The 17,704-nt window shown below is 48.4% G+C and overlaps 1 protein-coding gene across 3 annotated transcripts in view; it reads left to right on the top strand.

Annotated features, from left to right (window-relative positions):
• Positions 1–17,704, top strand: part of STK24 (serine/threonine kinase 24) — a 108,801-nt gene that overhangs the window by 69,915 nt on the left and 21,182 nt on the right. For all 3 annotated transcript variants that reach the window (XM_008578398.1, XM_008578390.1, XM_008578406.1), the window contains exon 3: positions 11,439–11,495. In XM_008578398.1, coding sequence (XP_008576620.1) covers positions 11,439–11,495 — 57 coding nt within the window. The remainder of the gene's footprint in view (positions 1–11,438; positions 11,496–17,704) is intronic.

The raw sequence follows: 17,704 nt of genomic DNA, 5'->3' as shown, positions 1-17,704 counted from the left end.
CCCCCCCCCCTCCTCCTGGATTTTGGTTTATGTTCTGATGCCATCCAGAAGTACTGTGCTTCAGGATAGTTGCTGGAATGATCTGTTCCTTCAAGGTTTGAAGGGAATTACTTAGGGGAAAAATCATTTGAACCTCTTGCTGTCTGTTTGCTTATGTATACAGATGATTGTTTGGCTTATGATTTTTTGACTTTATGATGGGTTTATCAGAGTATTAAATGTATTTTTGACATTATGTTGGATTTATCAGGGTTTTAAATACATTTCGACTGAATGATATTGATATTTTCGACTTAACAGTGAGTTTATTGGGAGGAAACCCCATTTTAAGTTGAGCATCTACAAAGGTGCATTGATCCATTTCTTCACCCACCATTTTCTGCCTGTTGTGCTGTTATCGGACAGTAGTTCCAGGTTCTTGGTCAAACTGTGAAGGAAAATCTTTCATGGGACAAAGAGGAGCCCACATTGCGGCGAGCACCTGTGCAATGAAAGGAAAGGAAGAGGGACAGACAGTCAAAACGTAGGGCTTTATTACAAAGTGAAAGCATGTGCAGAAGGCTGTGTGGGTGCCTCCATGAGTGGGGAACACCCTGGCCTCTCGGGGAGGATTTACAAGCTGCTCTGGGATGGGGATGTTTCTCTGTCCTGACTAAGAGGAAGAATATTTGGCTGTTGGGGAGGATCTAGTTAGGGTAATTAGGGTCTAACAGGCTGATGCGAGGTGGCATCAGCTTACTGTCATGTGTCCCTGAGTTTCTCATGTTTTTTGGTAGCTGTGCAGTGGGGTCACTTTCCCCTTAACTTTGTCCGTTCTGGTCCAGCGTCATGGGTGGAAGGTCATATATTGGTCCTCTGCACTTTTGTTCCTGCTGATCTGCAGGCTCTGTGGTTTTTGTGAACTGCAGAGTTCCAGGTGTAGCATGCTGATCAGTAGGGTAGTTAAGCTGTTGTCAGCTCATTATGGGTTCATTAACTGCAAAACAGTGAGGCGGCTAATGCCTATCCAGTCTGAATATTTGGAGCAGCCTTCCTGGGGTGTGTCCTTATTCTGTCCCGCTGCAGTTCTTGTTCTTTCTTGAGTAAATTTAATTAATACATTACTGAGAAATTATCTCTTTCATTCCAGATTTTCAAGTTTACTATTACAAAATTTTGTTGTGATGTATTTCATTTGCATTAAAAATGTTTACCTGTCTGTAATGATTTATTCTTTTTATTGCTATATTTGCAGAAAAGTCTGTTATCTATTTTTTTCTTGATTACAGTAACTGGAGGTATCTATTATTTTAAAAAATACTGGATTTAGTTCTTATCCTGATATTTTTGATTAATTATACATGCATCTTTATTTCTTTCTCTGCTTTCTTTTTTTTTAAACTTTTGTATTGAACACTTTTTTTGGGCTTGGTAATGATAATACATCATGCTGTGAGTTTTCTCTAAATCTTTGGCTGCATTGTATATATGTATGGTGTACAGAGTGTTTACAACATTAGTTTTGGCTAATTTGTAGTGATGGTTTTGATCTTTTCCTTTGATCTAAAGATTTGATCCAGTAATTTCCAGTTGCTTTATTTTGTTTCTCTTTGTGCTCTTTCAATCTTATTTTAAGTTGATATTTATGTTATATCATCCTTTCTCCCATTTCATGTTTGTTTTCAGCCAAGAAGATTTTCTTTGCCTTGAAATGCTTCTGTTCTGCTTTTAGGGTACTCTGGAAGAGCGAAGCCTCGGGTCCTCCTGTTCCCTCCACCCCCAAGCTTATTCCTAAATAGAATGAACAGTCCACCTGTTGGTTATTTGGGGATTACTGAAGGGAGTGCTGATGGTAGGTGGTGGAACAGGTATGAGGCTGGAGGAAGGGCCCAGGGTCTCTACTGTACTCACAGTTACGTGGGGAGAGCTGACGAGGCACCTGGCACAGAGCCCAAAAGGTCCAGACTAGCCAGCAGTTCCCTCTGTGCCCTCACCAAGCATGCCCCAGGTAGCTGTGCTGTGCCTGCCCCTGTATTTGGCCTCCAGAGAACACGTCCTCATTCTCAGCTCCGCCTCTCCCTTTCACGTGGGGAAGACTCTTCACACAGTGGTGACAAATGATTTGCGACAGAAACTCCAGTTTTCTGTGCTTTAAATATATGGCTTGGAGCGGGTTAGAGATACTCAGCTGCTGTGCGCACCTTCCTAGAGAAGTCCTTCCTTCCACTTGGCCTGGTCTTGGTTTTCCAGTAATGCTTGAGGGAAACCAGCATTGCAGGTTTGGTTAGTTTCTAATGATCATCTGGGAGAGCTGAAGGCCAGGAGGCCCCCTGTTGACTGTGTGCAAGGTTTGACCCTGGATGTTACTTCAGTTCAGCATTGTATGTCCCGCCTCACGCCCACCAATTGTGTTGTGAGATAATATAGAAGTTGAAAATGCGGTTTGGAATGGGTAGTGCACGGGAAAAGTGACCCACAGGGATTTAATGATAGCCTTTGATTGTAGGGTCATCTTATTAACTAAGATAACTGATAGGGGCTGAACTTTATTTACCTGGGGTAGTTTGTATATGTTCAGCATGCCCCTTCAGTTAAAAATTTGGCAATATATCACTTGTCGGGGAGGAAAACATTTTTTCTCTACCTTCTTAGGCTCAGTGCCTGGGAGCTTGCGAATTAAACTGATAAAAGGCATGTTAACGGGAGAAAAAGGCTTATACATATACACATGGAGCCGGCAAAAGAAGTAGCTGGCTTGTTAAATGATTAAAGTTAGAAGCTTATATGCCTAACTGAGAGGAAGGGGGAAGAAAAGGCTCTTATGAGCAGGTAGGCTTCTTTGGGAAAGACAGGTCTGCAGGAGAACAAGCAGGAGCTAAAGTGTGTTGATGCTGTTTTCTATACAGGTATGCGTGGTCTTTCCCTCTCCTTCTGGGCATAAAACTCCCTGGAGAAGGAGTGTTTGGTCAATTTACTCCTCCTCCTTCTGGGAGTTGTCCTGCCCCAAGAGAGATTTACGGCACCCTCATTTTCCAGAAGTCACTGCAGTCTCTGCTTTTAGTCAGACAAGGGAAGCTCCAAGAAGGCTTCTTTTTGCATCTGTTGAGTCTCAGGTGTCTTCAGCTTAAAATAATCTTCACACTTCCTCTGGGGTCTGACTGTCCCCACAGGCTTGTTTTCACTGCACCAGTGATTGCCTCTATTCTGGTCCCGGGCTCTCTCCTACGTTTCAAAAACTACATTTCCAGCTGCTGCTCAGGTGTCCCATCGGTGGGACCATCAGTGTCACAGAAGTGCAGAAAAGCCAATCTCCCTCCCCTGTCCACCCAGCTGTCCTCCTCCTGAGGTTCCTATTTGTATTCACAGACTTTACCTGGGCTCAGAATACTGGAACGCCTTTGATTCCGGCTTCATTTCTTCCTACATGTGGCCATCATGAACTCTCATCAGTACCACTTCTAGAAGGTCTCCTGGTCTTGCCCTCCTCCTACTTCAATTTTCAGATTGATCTGTTTATTTTCCTTTTCTGGTTACTTATTTCTATGGGCAAGAGTTTTGGTTCTTCTGCGTTGCTTATTAAATGGAAACTCCATCCACTCATTCTCAACTGCTGTAGCTCAGCAGGATCGCTGACTTTCCCTGACTGTCTCCTTCTCTTCATCTGTGTTGGTCAGAAGCACATGTCCTGTCATCCCTGCTCCAGGTGGGCGGTTCACAGCCCTTCAAGGTGCAGCTCAAACGCCACTTCCTTCCTGGAGCCTTAGCTGAGCTTTCTCACTCTGAATAGATGGACCTTCCTGAACACCCCCAGCATTCTGTGTCTTTTGTGGTATCCACCATGGGATATCTTGATCATAATTGTTTGCCCACTTTTCTATTATCAAAAGTTTCTTAACGTCAGAGCCTAGATTTTAATTCATTTTATATTCCCTCTCAGCAACACTCTGTACAGAGTAGGCATGTGTGTATTGGATGGATCATTTAGGAAATTCTAGCGTCTGTGAGACAGAGGAACGATTAAGTGAGCTTTTTGAGGTTGGGACATTGAGTGCAGTCGAAGGTGCTCGGACTGTCAGGGAGCCGCCCTGATGGTAAAATGAGGGAGGGTGGTAGAGGTTGGACCTCTCCCAAGTTCACAAGCCTCCCAGTGGGCCTGGGGTTCAGGCAGGGGACACTCCAAAGGTCATATAGTCATAATGAAGTGTATGGGCACTAATTGTGTGCTAGGTACCACCTCAGTTCTTCATTAATGCCCCTCTGAGGTGGATGCTGTTGAGTGCCACATGCAGATGGGCAAATAGAGGCTGAGGACTTGTGTGTGTTGCAGGGGACGAGGGGAGGGGTGTCATAGCGCCGACTGGTGAGGGACAGATACAGGACTCAGCCAGGCCTCATGCTTTGTGTTCATGCATATCATCTCAGCAAAGAGGCGCCTTTTAAAAAACCCCAAATGTGTATATTTTAAATTTATTATTATTATTATTATTATTATTTTACATTCAAAGATGCTGTTGCGGAACAGTGGGAGGGGAGTAGGGAAACAGGTGGTCTGGCTCCGGCCAGCTCCTTCACTGGCCTGGTTCCGGAGGGCAGAGGGCAGGGGCCTGGCTGGGGCCTGTGGGTTCTCTGACCCCGGCTCATGGGCCCAGGGGACTTCCGGTGGTGGGTTGGTCATCGCAGGGTTTAAAACCCATATTTTTAAGGAACCTTGTGACCCAAATTGTTTTAATACAACCTGCTGCATAGTTTACTCATCTTGGTCTCAGCCTCGTGTTACAGTTAGTGGATTTGGAGGCCTCTGAATGCAGTGCGAATGCAAAGCAGAACCTCCTTTTCAAATTCCTGCTTTAAAGATCTCGTTCCTTGTTAACTGCGTGGAATCCCCTTTCTCATTTACCTTTTTTAACCTTTCTGTAGTTGCCTAATGTCTGTCAAGCCCCTGTGAAGATTGTTAACGTGGGGAGCCCCAGCTTTCAGTCACCAATTTGGGGTTCCTAGGAAGCACTTCCACACAGTTCAGGGCAAGTTTGTCTGTAAGCGGTATCATTGATGTTGTGTCTACTTTAAAGTCCACAAGTAGAAACTACCAAAAGTAAACATGAAGACAAATGGGGAAAATGCTGAGTTTGCAGCTCACATCACAGAAGGCTCCTTCCCTAATGTATTAAATGCTCCTCCTTTAAAAAAGGTCGGCACCCCCTAGAAAAGTGGACAAAGGACCTAAACAGAATTCACAGGAAAGAAAATAAGCGTGACTCTTCAATATGTAAAAATGTTCAGCTTACAGTAAGAGAAAGATAACAAAACTCCCTGAGATGCCATCCCCCCCCCCCCCCCCCCCCCCCCCCCCCCCCCCCCCCCCCCCCCCCCCCCCCCCCCCCCCCCCCCCCCCCCCCCCCCCCCCCCCCCCCCCCCCCCCCCCCCCCCCCCCCCCCCCCCCCCCCCCCCCCCCCCCCCCCCCCCCCCCCCCCCCCCCCCCCCCCCCCCCCCCCCCCCCCCCCCCCCCCCCCCCCCCCCCCCCCCCCCCCCCCCCCCCCCCCCCCCCCCCCCCCCCCCCCCCCCCCCCCCCCCCCCCCCCCCCCCCCCCCCCCCCCCCCCCCCCCCCCCCCCCCCCCCCCCCCCCCCCCCCCCCCCCCCCCCCCCCCCCCCCCCCCCCCCCCCCCCCCCCCCCCCCCCCCCCCCCCCCCCCCCCCCCCCCCCCCCCCCCCCCCCCCCCCCCCCCCCCCCCCCCCCCCCCCCCCCCCCCCCCCCCCCCCCCCCCCCCCCCCCCCCCCCCCCCCCCCCCCCCCCCCCCCCCCCCCCCCCCCCCCCCCCCCCCCCCCCCCCCCCCCCCCCCCCCCCCCCCCCCCCCCCCCCCCCCCCCCCCCCCCCCCCCCCCCCCCCCCCCCCCCCCCCCCCCCCCCCCCCCCCCCCCCCCCCCCCCCCCCCCCCCCCCCCCCCCCCCCCCCCCCCCCCCCCCCCCCCCCCCCCCCCCCCCCCCCCCCCCCCCCCCCCCCCCCCCCCCCCCCCCCCCCCCCCCCCCCCCCCCCCCCCCCCCCCCCCCCCCCCCCCCCCCCCCCCCCCCCCCCCCCCCCCCCCCCCCCCCCCCCCACAGACTGGGTGGCTTAAACAAATTTATTTTCTCACAGTTCTGGAGGTTGGAAGTCTGAGATCAGGGTGTCAGGAGGGTTGTTTTTCTTTTAGCTTGCCGATGGCTGTCCTCTCCCCGTTTCTTCACATGGTTTCCTGTCTGTGTGTCTGTGTCCTCATCTCTCCCCTTTTTATAAAGACACCAGTCATGTGGATTACAGCCCACCCTGATGACCTCATTTTAAATTACCTCTTTCAAGACCTCTGTCTCCAAATATAGTCACATTCTGGGGTACTGGGGTCAGGACTTCAACATGTGAATTTTTGGGGTAGGAGAGGACCAGTTCAGCCCATAAAAATGACCGCCCCCCCCCCCCAAACTGTGATTACATGGTGTTGGCAAAGCAGAGGGGAAATTAGCACTCTTGTCATTGCTGGAGGCAGGATGGGGCACCCTCTTTGGGGAGTAACTTGTCAGTATATGTTAAAATTCAAGTGGATCTCTTGACCCAGCAGTTCTACTTCTGGAACCTGGCAAAATGGCCCAGGTGTGAGGTTCTTCGTTGACCTGTGGCTCACGATAGTAGAAGAATGGAAACAACCTAATGTTGACAAGAGGATGTAGGCTTGTTATGGTTTTAAAAAAAAAAAAAAAAAAAAAAAAATGGTTGAGGACGTCCTTAATGGATGGACATGGATGCTCTCTAAGAAAGTTCAAGTCAGGGCCGGCCCGGTGGCGCACTGCTACAGTGCGCCGCTTGGGAAGCGCGGCGGCGCTCCCGCCGAGGGTTCGGATCCCACATACAGACCGGCCGCTCACTGGCTGAGCGAGGTGCGGGAGCAACACCGAGGGTTGCGATCCCGTTGCCGGTCCCGGTCCGGTACGGGCGCGACACTGAGGGTTGCAATCCGTTGCCGGTCACGAAAAAAAAACAAAAAGGAAAAAAAAAAAAAGAAAGTTCAAGTCAGAAGCAGGGTGTGTAACAGTGTGTGTGGAATGCTGCCATTTGGGTAAAAGGAAGGAAAGATTTTATAGGTATTTGCTTTGTATATACATAAAACATTTCTCCGATTGTTACTTAGGACATGATGATAACTTGGGGTGGCTAAGAAATTGGGTGCCAAGGGTGGGAGGGAAACTTCTCACTGTATACGCTCTGGCACCTTTTAAATTTTGACTCCTGAATTTATTTATTGAATAAATATTTTATTTCCCTTATGAGAAAATTATATAACAAGGTCATTTGTAACTTGCACTGTTTGAGGTTATTTAAAGAATGAAATTATTCTGACTAAATTCCTTTTTGTTTTGAAGCCTGCTGGTTTATTTTTATGGGGAATGAATGCCTCGCCAGTCACGATTTGGAAGGTTTTGTGGGGGCAGTGAGTGATATTTCATGTGGGCAGTGACAGTGCCTGGTCCTTCCCTAAGAACAGGCCTGGCCTGGCCTTCCTCCTCAGATCCTCCTGCCTTAGGGCTTCCGGCGAGGAATGCGGGGGAGTCATTGCTCCAGATTTCATTTTGCTCAAACTATCTAGTGTCATTCATTGGGTTATTTTCGTTTACTAGGTTATTTCAAGGCATTTATGGGGGATGCTGTTGATAAAGCTAATAACACTTTGCATTTGTTTAGTTCCGTGAACTTTGCAAAGTGCTTTCACATTCATTATCTCGTTTTATTGTCTCTTGAACTGTGAGGTTCAAAGCACAGGTCTCATTACCCTGTTTTTATAGACGAGGAATCCAGAGCTTATGGGCTTTTAGTGACTCGCCTGAGGTCTCCCGGTGGGTTAGTGGTGGTCTTCCAGCTGGAGTTTCAGCGTTTGTGTAAGACTGTCTTTGCTGAGAATACGGAGATCATCACTGGATGGCGCTTCTGGTCTAGTAACCACTTGAGGCTTGTTGATGCTGATCCATGGAGTTCAGTGGTTCTCAACTGGAGGTGATTTTGACCCCCAGGGGACATTGGCAATGTTTAGAGACATTTTCGGTTATGGGAACTGGGGCATGTGTAAAGCCAGGGATGCTCCTAAACACCCTGCAGTGCACGGGCAGCCCCCGCCTGCAGCCTCAGAGTCCGTCCTCGCTTCCTGGCGTGTCCGCGAACTCCCTTCTGAACACGGAATTTGAGGGCTGCTGGTGGTAGCAGTGATTATTTGGGTTCATGACTGATGGCAGGTTTCAGGGACCTTAGCTGGTGTGTGTGTTGAATGTGTATCTGTCCTGCCTTTGAGGTGCAGTGCTTCAGTGTGTGTCAGCACCAGAAGGGACTAAGGTCTGCCCTTTGCTCTGTCCCTGCTTTCCCTAATGTCCACAGCATCCCTGTGCTAATCTGAACAGCGAGGTGGCCATGCTTTACTCTTTGCACCCAGCAGCTGGCTTATGGTTCAGGAATTCTGGTAGGAAGGGGAGGAAAAAAGCAGGGCCCACAGCTTCAGCCCAGACCTTGGGACACAGACCAGAAGGAGCAGAGAATCACAGCGTACAGAGCGATGGATTGGCGCGGGGAAGGAAAGCCCTGAGGGCCTGCTTCTCAGTAGTGGTTGGGTCACTGTGGGCACTAGGAGGTGGGGGTGAGTGGCAGCACCAGTGTTCTCTGCAGGAGGATAGGATGTGCCCTCTGAGGCAGGGATGTTTGCTTGTGACCCCCTGCCCCAGCTGCCTCGCTCTTCCCCCTATTTCCATGTGAGGGAGGAAGGAGGAGACCGTGGTCCTTCACTTATTAGTTGTTCGTTGCCAGCTGTTGTTCTTTCGTGGTTGATGGCCATGGCACATGGGCAGAGCAGAGTGTGCGAGTTGGGACTTGGTGGGGAGAGCAGGGGCTCCAGGCAGTGGCGAAGCCGCTGTCCCTGCTTCGCTCCTATGTCCAGAGGGCTTTGTCCAGTTTCCCGGGCTGGGCCGCCTTTCAGTGTCTAGGATGATTGCACATACAGCAGGCTGAAAAGCAAGTTTAGCTGATGGTGGAATCCACAGAGATAGTGTTTCCAGTCCCAGGCTGTTGCTGCTGGTGGCTCCGGGGACACAAATCAAGCAGTAGGCTAGTCATGGGGCCTGGCCAAGGTATGTCAGGAGCAGCACCCTGGGACTGGCAGCAATGTTGCCACCCCAGTGTGTCTGCAACAAGGAGCAAGCTGGGTAGCAGTGGGCAGGCTGGCCTTTCTCATCTTCCTCCCAGGAGGGAAGCCTTCATCGTGAGAGATGATAGGGCATTATTAGCCTTTGAGCCAGAAAGCATTTAGTTGTTCTGCTCCTGCTTACACGCCCCAGGAAAATGGGTCACTGCATCTTGTTAGGACTCCCTTAGAAGGAAGCAGCAGTGCGGTTAAAGGTCATCTTGTTTCCTTGGTAGGTAGGTAGTTACCTGCCTTGCTAGGTAGATTTCTGAAGAGCACAGCGAACTGGAGGAGGGTGGGGCTTTGTAATGACAGTGGATGAGGGTATGGTCACTTGTATCTTGCTGTTTCAGGATACTCAGTCCCCTAAGTCAGCAAAAGACCATTTCCCAGGGTGTCCTATCGCACAGCTAGCTGCCACGGAGAGAGGAGACAGGGGAGGGGGCCTCCCTGTCTGAGCTTTATCTTGCTGGGAACAAGCTTACTTCCCAGAAAATAAAAGGAGCTGAGTCAAACAGCAGCCACTGGAAAGGGAGTGGGAGTAGAAATGTGAAAGTTCCAAGGCCCCTTGGGAGAAGACAACTTACTTTTCCCGTGTCATTCAGAAAGATACTGGTGTTTCTCTGGAATAGTCTGTTCCTACCCAGCAGATGAGATGCTTTTGGCATGCCTGGGAGGAGCAGCACACACACTCACCAGTGAGCAGGTATTAGGAAATCTGCACCTGAGCATGTCTGGGAAAGGAAAGGAAGGCTGAAGGATGCTCTTTGTGATAGGAAGTTTCCTTCAGAACCAGGGGATAAGTGAGTCTTTGCAAGGAGGCACCCATAGTGGTTCTGACATGGTTACTGAATGAGCAACATTTTATACCTATGAGGTGGATCTCAAACATCATTCAAGGCTTCAGTGCCTTTTCAAACCTAGACCAGGACTGCCTTTGTTATGTTAGTAATCAAGGGTGTTTACAAGCCGGAGAAGGTGTTTTACGTACATTAAAACTTGAACTGTTTATTTGGACTATCTTAGAATTAACTCCAGGTGGCAGAAATTCGTTTGTTTTCAGAGGAATTTATTTTACACATTCAGCACATGCTTCAGTGTCTCCCTAAGTGGAAGATACAGTTGACATAAGCTACCTTTCCTTGGTTACAGAGGACCAGAGTTAACATTTGCTTAACATGTGGGGTGCTGTCCCTGGGCACTTTAGTTTGCTGTTATAGGTGAAAAATACAGAGAAGAAAATCTGAGATAAAAATCAGACCACTAGATGCTAAAATAAAGTTTGCTAGGGCATGGGAAAGGAAAGCAGGTGAAGCATTTTCCTGACTTGAGGAAACTGCAGAAGCAGAAAGCCTGGGAAATGGAGACACACTCCAGAAGAGCAAGGTCGCTCAGTGTCAGTGTGTGAGAACTGCACAGGGGCTTCCTCGGTATCTGTCCTGAAGGGACCAAAGAGCCTCGGAAGTTTGTTTTGCTTTTTTTTTCTTTTGATGCATACAGATGCTACCATAGAGTATAGAGTATGTAGTTACACATGCCAGTGTCAGCGCACCCATGACCCCACCAGCACTGTGACGGGATATACACATGGCCATCATTTCTTGGTTGCCTGCTGTGGGTCAGGCACTTTGCTCAGCACTCCAACTTCGGGGCCCTCAGGTTGTAAAGGGGGAGCCAGGGTCCAAACCCTGGCTGGCTCATCCACAAGCCCTAGTGTTCCCGAGCACCCCACCAACTACCTCCCTCGAAGAAGCAGGTGGGGATGTTTGCTGGTTTGTTTTCAAAGGAGTTAGCACTTTGGGATTTGTGTTGGAAGTTATACGGCTGAGGATCTTCAGAAGAGACGACGGAAACAGACACAGTTGGGCACTGTGGCGAGCAGGGCTGAAAAGACAGCACAAGTGTTAGGCCGGGGCCTGCTGTTCTGGAAAGTGCCCTGAAGGGGAGAGCACAGAAGTGTTTGGGGGTGTTGGAAATGCTCTTGGTTGTCCTTCCGAGATTCTGGGTCAGAAGGTCTGGGACACGCCCGCTAGAGGAGTCTGCTGCAGGGCCCCTGAGCGACCTCCCCAGCTCCCTCCGGGGTGGGAGCAGAGTTTCACTGCACGTTGGGCTTTGCTGCACAGAGCTCACATTCATGTGCTTTCCTTGCTGATCATGTCTATAAAAGTTTCTAGTTCCAAAATAATAGCAAAACGTATTCTTCGATTAGTTAAAATAATTTTTTTTAATGTTTTTATTTGTTTTAAAAATAATTCCCTCCTTTTTTGTTTTTGCAGGACACTAAATTGTGGATAATAATGGAATATCTTGGTGGAGGCTCTGCACTAGATCTAGTAAGTATTATGCAGGGAAGGATTCTGCCTGGAATTATCTTACCTGAGAACAGTTTGTTAGCTTATTTTCCAAACTGTTTCTGTTAACTTTTGTAGAATTGATACCCCAACATTGTCTCATAATTCAGATTTTAACTTAGCTTCCAAAGTAAGTATATATTTTTGATTTGTGTTTACTGAGGTCTGATGTCAGATGTCGGGACAGTGGACAGGCCGACGAGTACACGCCTCCATGTGGCCGCTTGCTGATGCTCAGGCCGCGTTTGTGCTGGAGCTGGCCGGCACCAGCATCGTCTCCTTCTCTGGACTCTCCCTTGAGTGCCATTCACGGTCACCTGTCCACACAGAATATAGTGGAAGCTGGATGGAGGGCGGCTTTAAAGGCAGTGTGCCTTTTGCTTGTGTAAACCTCATTTCCTGTTGGGCTGTGATGGAATGCTCACAAGTGACCCGTATATCATAGGCATGGCTTAAGGAGTCCCTAAAACACAGTATATGCAAAAAAAAAAAAAAAAAAAAAAAGTTTAAAGAATTCACACAGTTCTTTGACACTCAGCATCTCACTCCCACTGTGGTTATGCAGTAAAATCAGTGTATTCAGCACTTTATGCTAACCCTCCTAAAGAACTGGACAACTGTTGATTGCAAAGACAAGCAGGATCTTGTTGTAGCATTGGAGGGGGTTTCGCCACATAGAAAGTTGTCAGGATAATGGGTCTGTGGTTTTCACTGCTGGCCAGCAAGAGCCGAAGGAAGCCGTGTTTGTTAGTAGTTGTAGCCTACACAGATTTTATTCAGTAAGGAAAGAAACCCCCCTCAAGAGAAAATTTGTTTCTCCCAGTAATAGGAGCAATTGGTAGTTTTTTTAGAAGGTGAACTTCTAAAACTATATATATCCATAGAAGGCTAATGTACCTAATTTAGCAAATTACATACTGTTAGAAACTGTAAAATCAGTTGATCAAAATGGTGTTAAAAAGGAAGATTTCAAGAAAAATTTAATATGGTATAAACAATTATATTAAAACAAAAGTACAATAAAACAGCTGGATAATTTTATGACTTGCTTTGATTCTTTTCTCTGAATGTACACATTACACAAAAAGCTTTTCATTTTTTCATTCTTTTGGGAAATACTTCAGGAATGTACAAAATTACCTCATTTTGTATAATTAGATTCACAGTTATCTTAAGTGAATTTCATTTGTGGCATATATAAAGTTCTTTGCAGGGACTTTTTTCCCCTCCCAACATTTAGTCCTTCAAAGCAGCAATTTTAGTCTCTAAATGCTTTAGTGTATTCATTCTTAATGATACAGTAATTTAATTTATTTGGTGGTAATTTTCTTTGGAGCTTTGAATTAAAGTCTGTGGAATTTTAGACATTACAGTTGGAAGGAAGCATAGAACACTCCACTTAAAAAAAAAAAAGTCCCGTATAGTGTGAGAATCCCAGCAAACCACCGTACACCTTGCATATAAATAGCTCTGGTGACAAGAAACAAGCATGCCTTTTGGGATGTCCCTAGTCCTGGGGGCTACCCAAGACCAGGCATCCCAGTTAGCAGCAGAGCCAGGCTTGGCCCCGTGCTGGCCCCCACCTCCATCTTCTATCCCTTTCCTATTTGCTCACCCCAATCCCTTACAAAAGAGGACATATTTTAATTATGGGGTATGTTGAATGTTGAATACTATTAGGCTTATTTTGAGAGGGTCTGTTACATGTTTATAAAAGGTGTTAAAAACCAAAATATTGTCGAGCATAAAATTTGATACCATATAGCTGAATAAATGGATTTGAGGGCCATTTCATTGTGAGCTTCCAACTTGCTTTTGTATACTGTCTCTGTTGACAGGCACTGTGCTGATAGTTTGTGTGTGACTTTGTAGGGGGCACCATGCGTGAGGGCCTGTGGGGGGAAAGGTGACTGTGGGTCTTGTTCAGGGAGCACGTACTGTGGTTCTCCAGAGCATGAGGCTGTCGCTGGCCCTTTCTTCACCGTCTTCTCTCTAGATTCATCTCTTCTCATGCACTCAGGAATGAAGATTCGCAGGGTTTCAGTCTGCTCAGAGATCCACAGCTCACTTTCTACAGGCCTCCCTGTTCTCGGCCCTGAGCGTGTGTGTTTTATACAGTTTGAATTACAGCGTCGTGAGGTTTTCTGTTCTGCCTTTCTCACTCTACATCGTTATCAGACCATGTTACTCAGGCTAGGAGACATTAGTTTAATTCCTCCCATTGCATCCCAGTGACACCTTAGCCTGGGACAGGCAGGTGGCCACCCTCCTTCACCCAGGATTGCCTTTTGAGTATGTCTGATAGTGAATTTTGGGGGCTTACTTTTAACTCTAGAATTGAGGTTCCTAGTGGAAGCTCCAGGCTGGGGCGTGGGGCAGAGATGTAGATTGCCGGCATGTTCCCCCAGTTGGGGGTGTTTTTTGAGCTGGGTGGGGAAATCTTCTTGGTGCCAGGCCTTTCTTTCTCACATCCACTCCACCAAGCCCTGTCGAGGTGCTAGCGACTAGCTTCAGAGCTGAGGAGAACTGAGAATGTGATCCCCTTTCCAGTTCACAGGTTCTGAGGTGGCACCTAGAGAGGGAAGTGACTTTGCCCCAGGTTAAAGATCAGTTGGCCTCAAGACCAAGTTGAGAATCCTAATCTTTTTCTACTACAACACGGCATATAAATAAATCCTGGGCCACGAGTATCAGACAAAATGAACGACGCAGCGAAAGGGCTCTGTTCCTTCAAGTTTGGGACTAACCCAGGTCTACTTCTGTGAATTGTTGAGATGGTGTCCCGTGGATGGACCACCCAGTTCTCTTGCCCCTCACTGGCAGAAGGTGAACGATGCTGGTAGAGGGGAGGTGTCCCTTAGGAGCTCTCTCCCCCTCTTTGATGGTCCTGCATCCTTTTTGACTTGCAAAAAATGCACATTTGGGATCTATCGTGAAGAATAGAGAGACAACATAGCTTAGTAAGAACCATGAATATAAAATAGGTGCATTATTATTTTGAATGCATATATTTGAGTGTGCTCAACCTGTTTTTTGGTTTTTGTTTTTAAGAAAATCAAATAATAACTGTAAATGTTTGTAGGATCCCCAAGGCCACACTGAGGAAACACTGGGTTCTTTGGAATATAGTTTGAAACCCACTTGTGTCAATAATCTCTCAAGTTCCAGCTGCCTCTAGGGTGCCACTTAGGAGAGCATAATAAGTATCAGGCAGCTCAGGACATTATAACTTACAGTGCAGTAGATTTTTGTAACTTAGTGTGTGAAGCCATTTTTCAATTGGAAGATGCTTGTGTGCCACTGTGTGTCAGGCACTGTGCTAGCCAGTGGAGGTTACTGCCAAGGACCCAACAGGAGAACGTCCCACTCATGGGGAAAATAGCCTTCTCATGGCACTTTGGGAGGTGCTGAGAGAAAACAGCAGGGCCAGGTGAACTGGGAGAGTTGGGGTGAGGGTTAGCAACAGAGGGCCTGGGACCGAAAGGCTTCAGCTGATTGAAAATCAGTGTTATTGGAGAATCCAGGGGGACAGCCTTGGAGTCTAATTAAGAAGAAACTATACTACCTAGATAGAGTTGATTGATAAACTTAAAAGTGAATACACCACATAATTTTAAAGAAATGAGATGGCATATTCATTAACTCCTAGGCCAAGCTGCTGTCATAGCGGCCCCAGGACAGGCTCAGGCAAGATAGAAAGGGCTTTCTCCTCCACGTGTAGGGCAGTGGGCTCTGCTCCACGTGGTCGTCAGGGACTGCCTCGGTGGAGGGCTCTACCGTCTGTACTGCCACTTCCTGCACGCGGTCTCGAGCCACTGTCCTCTCCAGCTACCATGACCAGGAGGGGCATGTGTCACGTCTTCTTGCGTTCCACTGGCGAGAGCTTAGTCATACGGCCACAGCTTGCTGCTGCAGAGCCTGCAAGTGTGGTCTCTTTGGGCAGCCATGTGCCCTATTGATAGTCCACAAAGGACATGGTGAGGGGAAGTTAGAAGTTACCTATAGGTGGGAGGTAGTCTACATTATTTTCTTGCAGTTTTCTTCTTATACCTCTTAGTGCTGCTAGAAATGGCAGTGATGGGAGTGCTTGTCTATGCCTCAGAGGACTTGGCTCAGCCTGGTCTGACCCACAAATGAGCTCTGTGGGGTGGGGGAGAGCATTCTTCCATCGTGAATTTTGATGCCCAGAGTTTCCCCCAAGTAAATAGAGTCTGTCTCTTTTCTCCCCTGCCCAGTGTCCTCCACAGGCATATAAATTAGTGGTGGATGGTGTTCCGGCCAGATTTAGAAGGGCATAACCAGGCTTGTATCAATCACAGAGCCAGCTCTTAATTATCCAGGGGAAGATTTCCAATTCATTTTCCTCAGTTCTTTTTTTCTTTTTTTCTTATCTCCCGTTGGTAATGACACCAGGCTGCTCTGCTGTTTCTTTCCAGAGAGTTGGTAATGGAAGGGAGGATAATGGAAGGGGGGGGGTGGTTAAGGCCAAGTCTCGCCAAACGTGACTGATGATCTGCTTGGGGAGAGACTTGCGGAGGAGGAAATGGCCCCACGTGCTGCAGCGAGGCCCGGACCGCTGGTGACTCCATGCTGTGCTGTCACCAGAGTGCACTCCGGCATCTGTCCTCCTCCCCTGTCCCCCGGTGATGGGAGAAGAGTGTGTTCCTCATTTTGAACACTATAATGTCTATATTCTGTGAACACTGAGAAGCAGATATGGAGAGAGCAGACTTAACAGGAGGCAGGGTGTTGCAAACTGTGTTCTTGGGATCAGTGGTTTAGTGCGTGTTTCTTGAAAAATAAGACTCTTGGTCAAATGACCTGGGAAAAGTTAGGTTCTGTGGAATAGAGTGTGCATCATACTGTTTTAGTCTGAGGTAATTTTTGGACAACATCTTAATTAGAATTTGGGATAATTCCTGGCAGGCTGGTGGGCCCAAGCAATTTGGTTATCTGAGGATAGAATATGAGGTCAAACCAAAAGTGAGCAGAGCCTGCTCTGGCATCTGTGTGTGCAGAGAGTGGGGGAGAGTTGGGGTGCGGCGTGGCCCACATGTCCTTTCATGTCCTGCCCAGTGCGTCCTACCCGTGACCTGGAAAGGCCGAGTGTTGGGAAAGGTGGCCTGGGAAGGGCCCCCGCTCTGGGTGTTGTAGTGAGGCCCGGGTAGCCTGTGATGGGCAGGAAGCCTGCTCGGATGAACCAGAAGCAGTGCTGGTCCCCAAGCCTCGGGATGTCAAGCAGGGCATCCCACTGAAGGCACCGAGACACACAAGGAGAACCGTCAGGATCTGCCCAAGAAATGGGAGAACACCAGTCAGAGGAGTATCTTAGCTGCCTTTGGTGAACGTGACAGGGTCGTGCCTTCCTGTTGGCTAAGGGTGTGAAGTAGGGTTATGATGGCATCCACTGTCCCGTCTGCAAGCGTGATACGGAGCACCATCACTCCGGAGAAACTGGTCTACATTATTAGACTCGGCCCCTCTTTCGATGCTTCTGTTATTAGTCTTTTAGGGACTGTTAGGTTGTTTTGCTGATGTAATTTATGTGATTATTAGTATGAGTGAATCCCCTGGCGGACTTACTCTCCGAATTGAACTCTCAACCTAATTTGTGCTTTTCTTTTTAAATGGGAATATGCTCTTTGACCACTTGTGGATTTAGTTACCAGGGGTATCTAGTAAGATAACCAAAGACATTAGGACACATCTGGGTGCTCTTTGTCCTAGCACGCATGGTGAGGGCTTTTTGTTTCCTGGACTGAAATCTTCCACAGGGACCCTGCTGTGCCCCATCCTGCCATGGCCAGAGGGGCCTTGCAGGTCAGCTTGCAGGCCACGGGTAGAGCCCACCAGGGGCTTCTCCTTGGCATGACTTTGATTCCCAGCTGGCTTTGCTTCATTCAGGAAAGTTACTTTCTCTGTTTCTTTGTTTTTTTCCTTGGTCCTTTGATAGATTCGTTTTGTTTGGTCAAAATATCAGTTTTAACGAATGAAATACTGCCATTTGCAACAACATGGATGGACCTTGAGAGAATTATATTAAGTGAAACGAGTCAGGCACAGAAAGAGAAATATCACATGTTCTCACTTATTGGTGGGAGCTAAAAATAAATAAATAAATTCACACACACACACACACACACACACACAAAAAAAAAAAACGAGGTGGGGAGAAGATAAAACAACTACAA

Source organism: Galeopterus variegatus, unplaced genomic scaffold (assembly GCF_000696425.1).
Source record: "Galeopterus variegatus unplaced genomic scaffold, G_variegatus-3.0.2 Scaffold74, whole genome shotgun sequence".
In the NCBI taxonomy this organism is placed as follows: Eukaryota; Metazoa; Chordata; class Mammalia; order Dermoptera; family Cynocephalidae; genus Galeopterus; species Galeopterus variegatus.
Note: the sequence above shows the minus strand (reverse complement) of the source record. Positions and strands in the feature narration are given on the sequence as shown.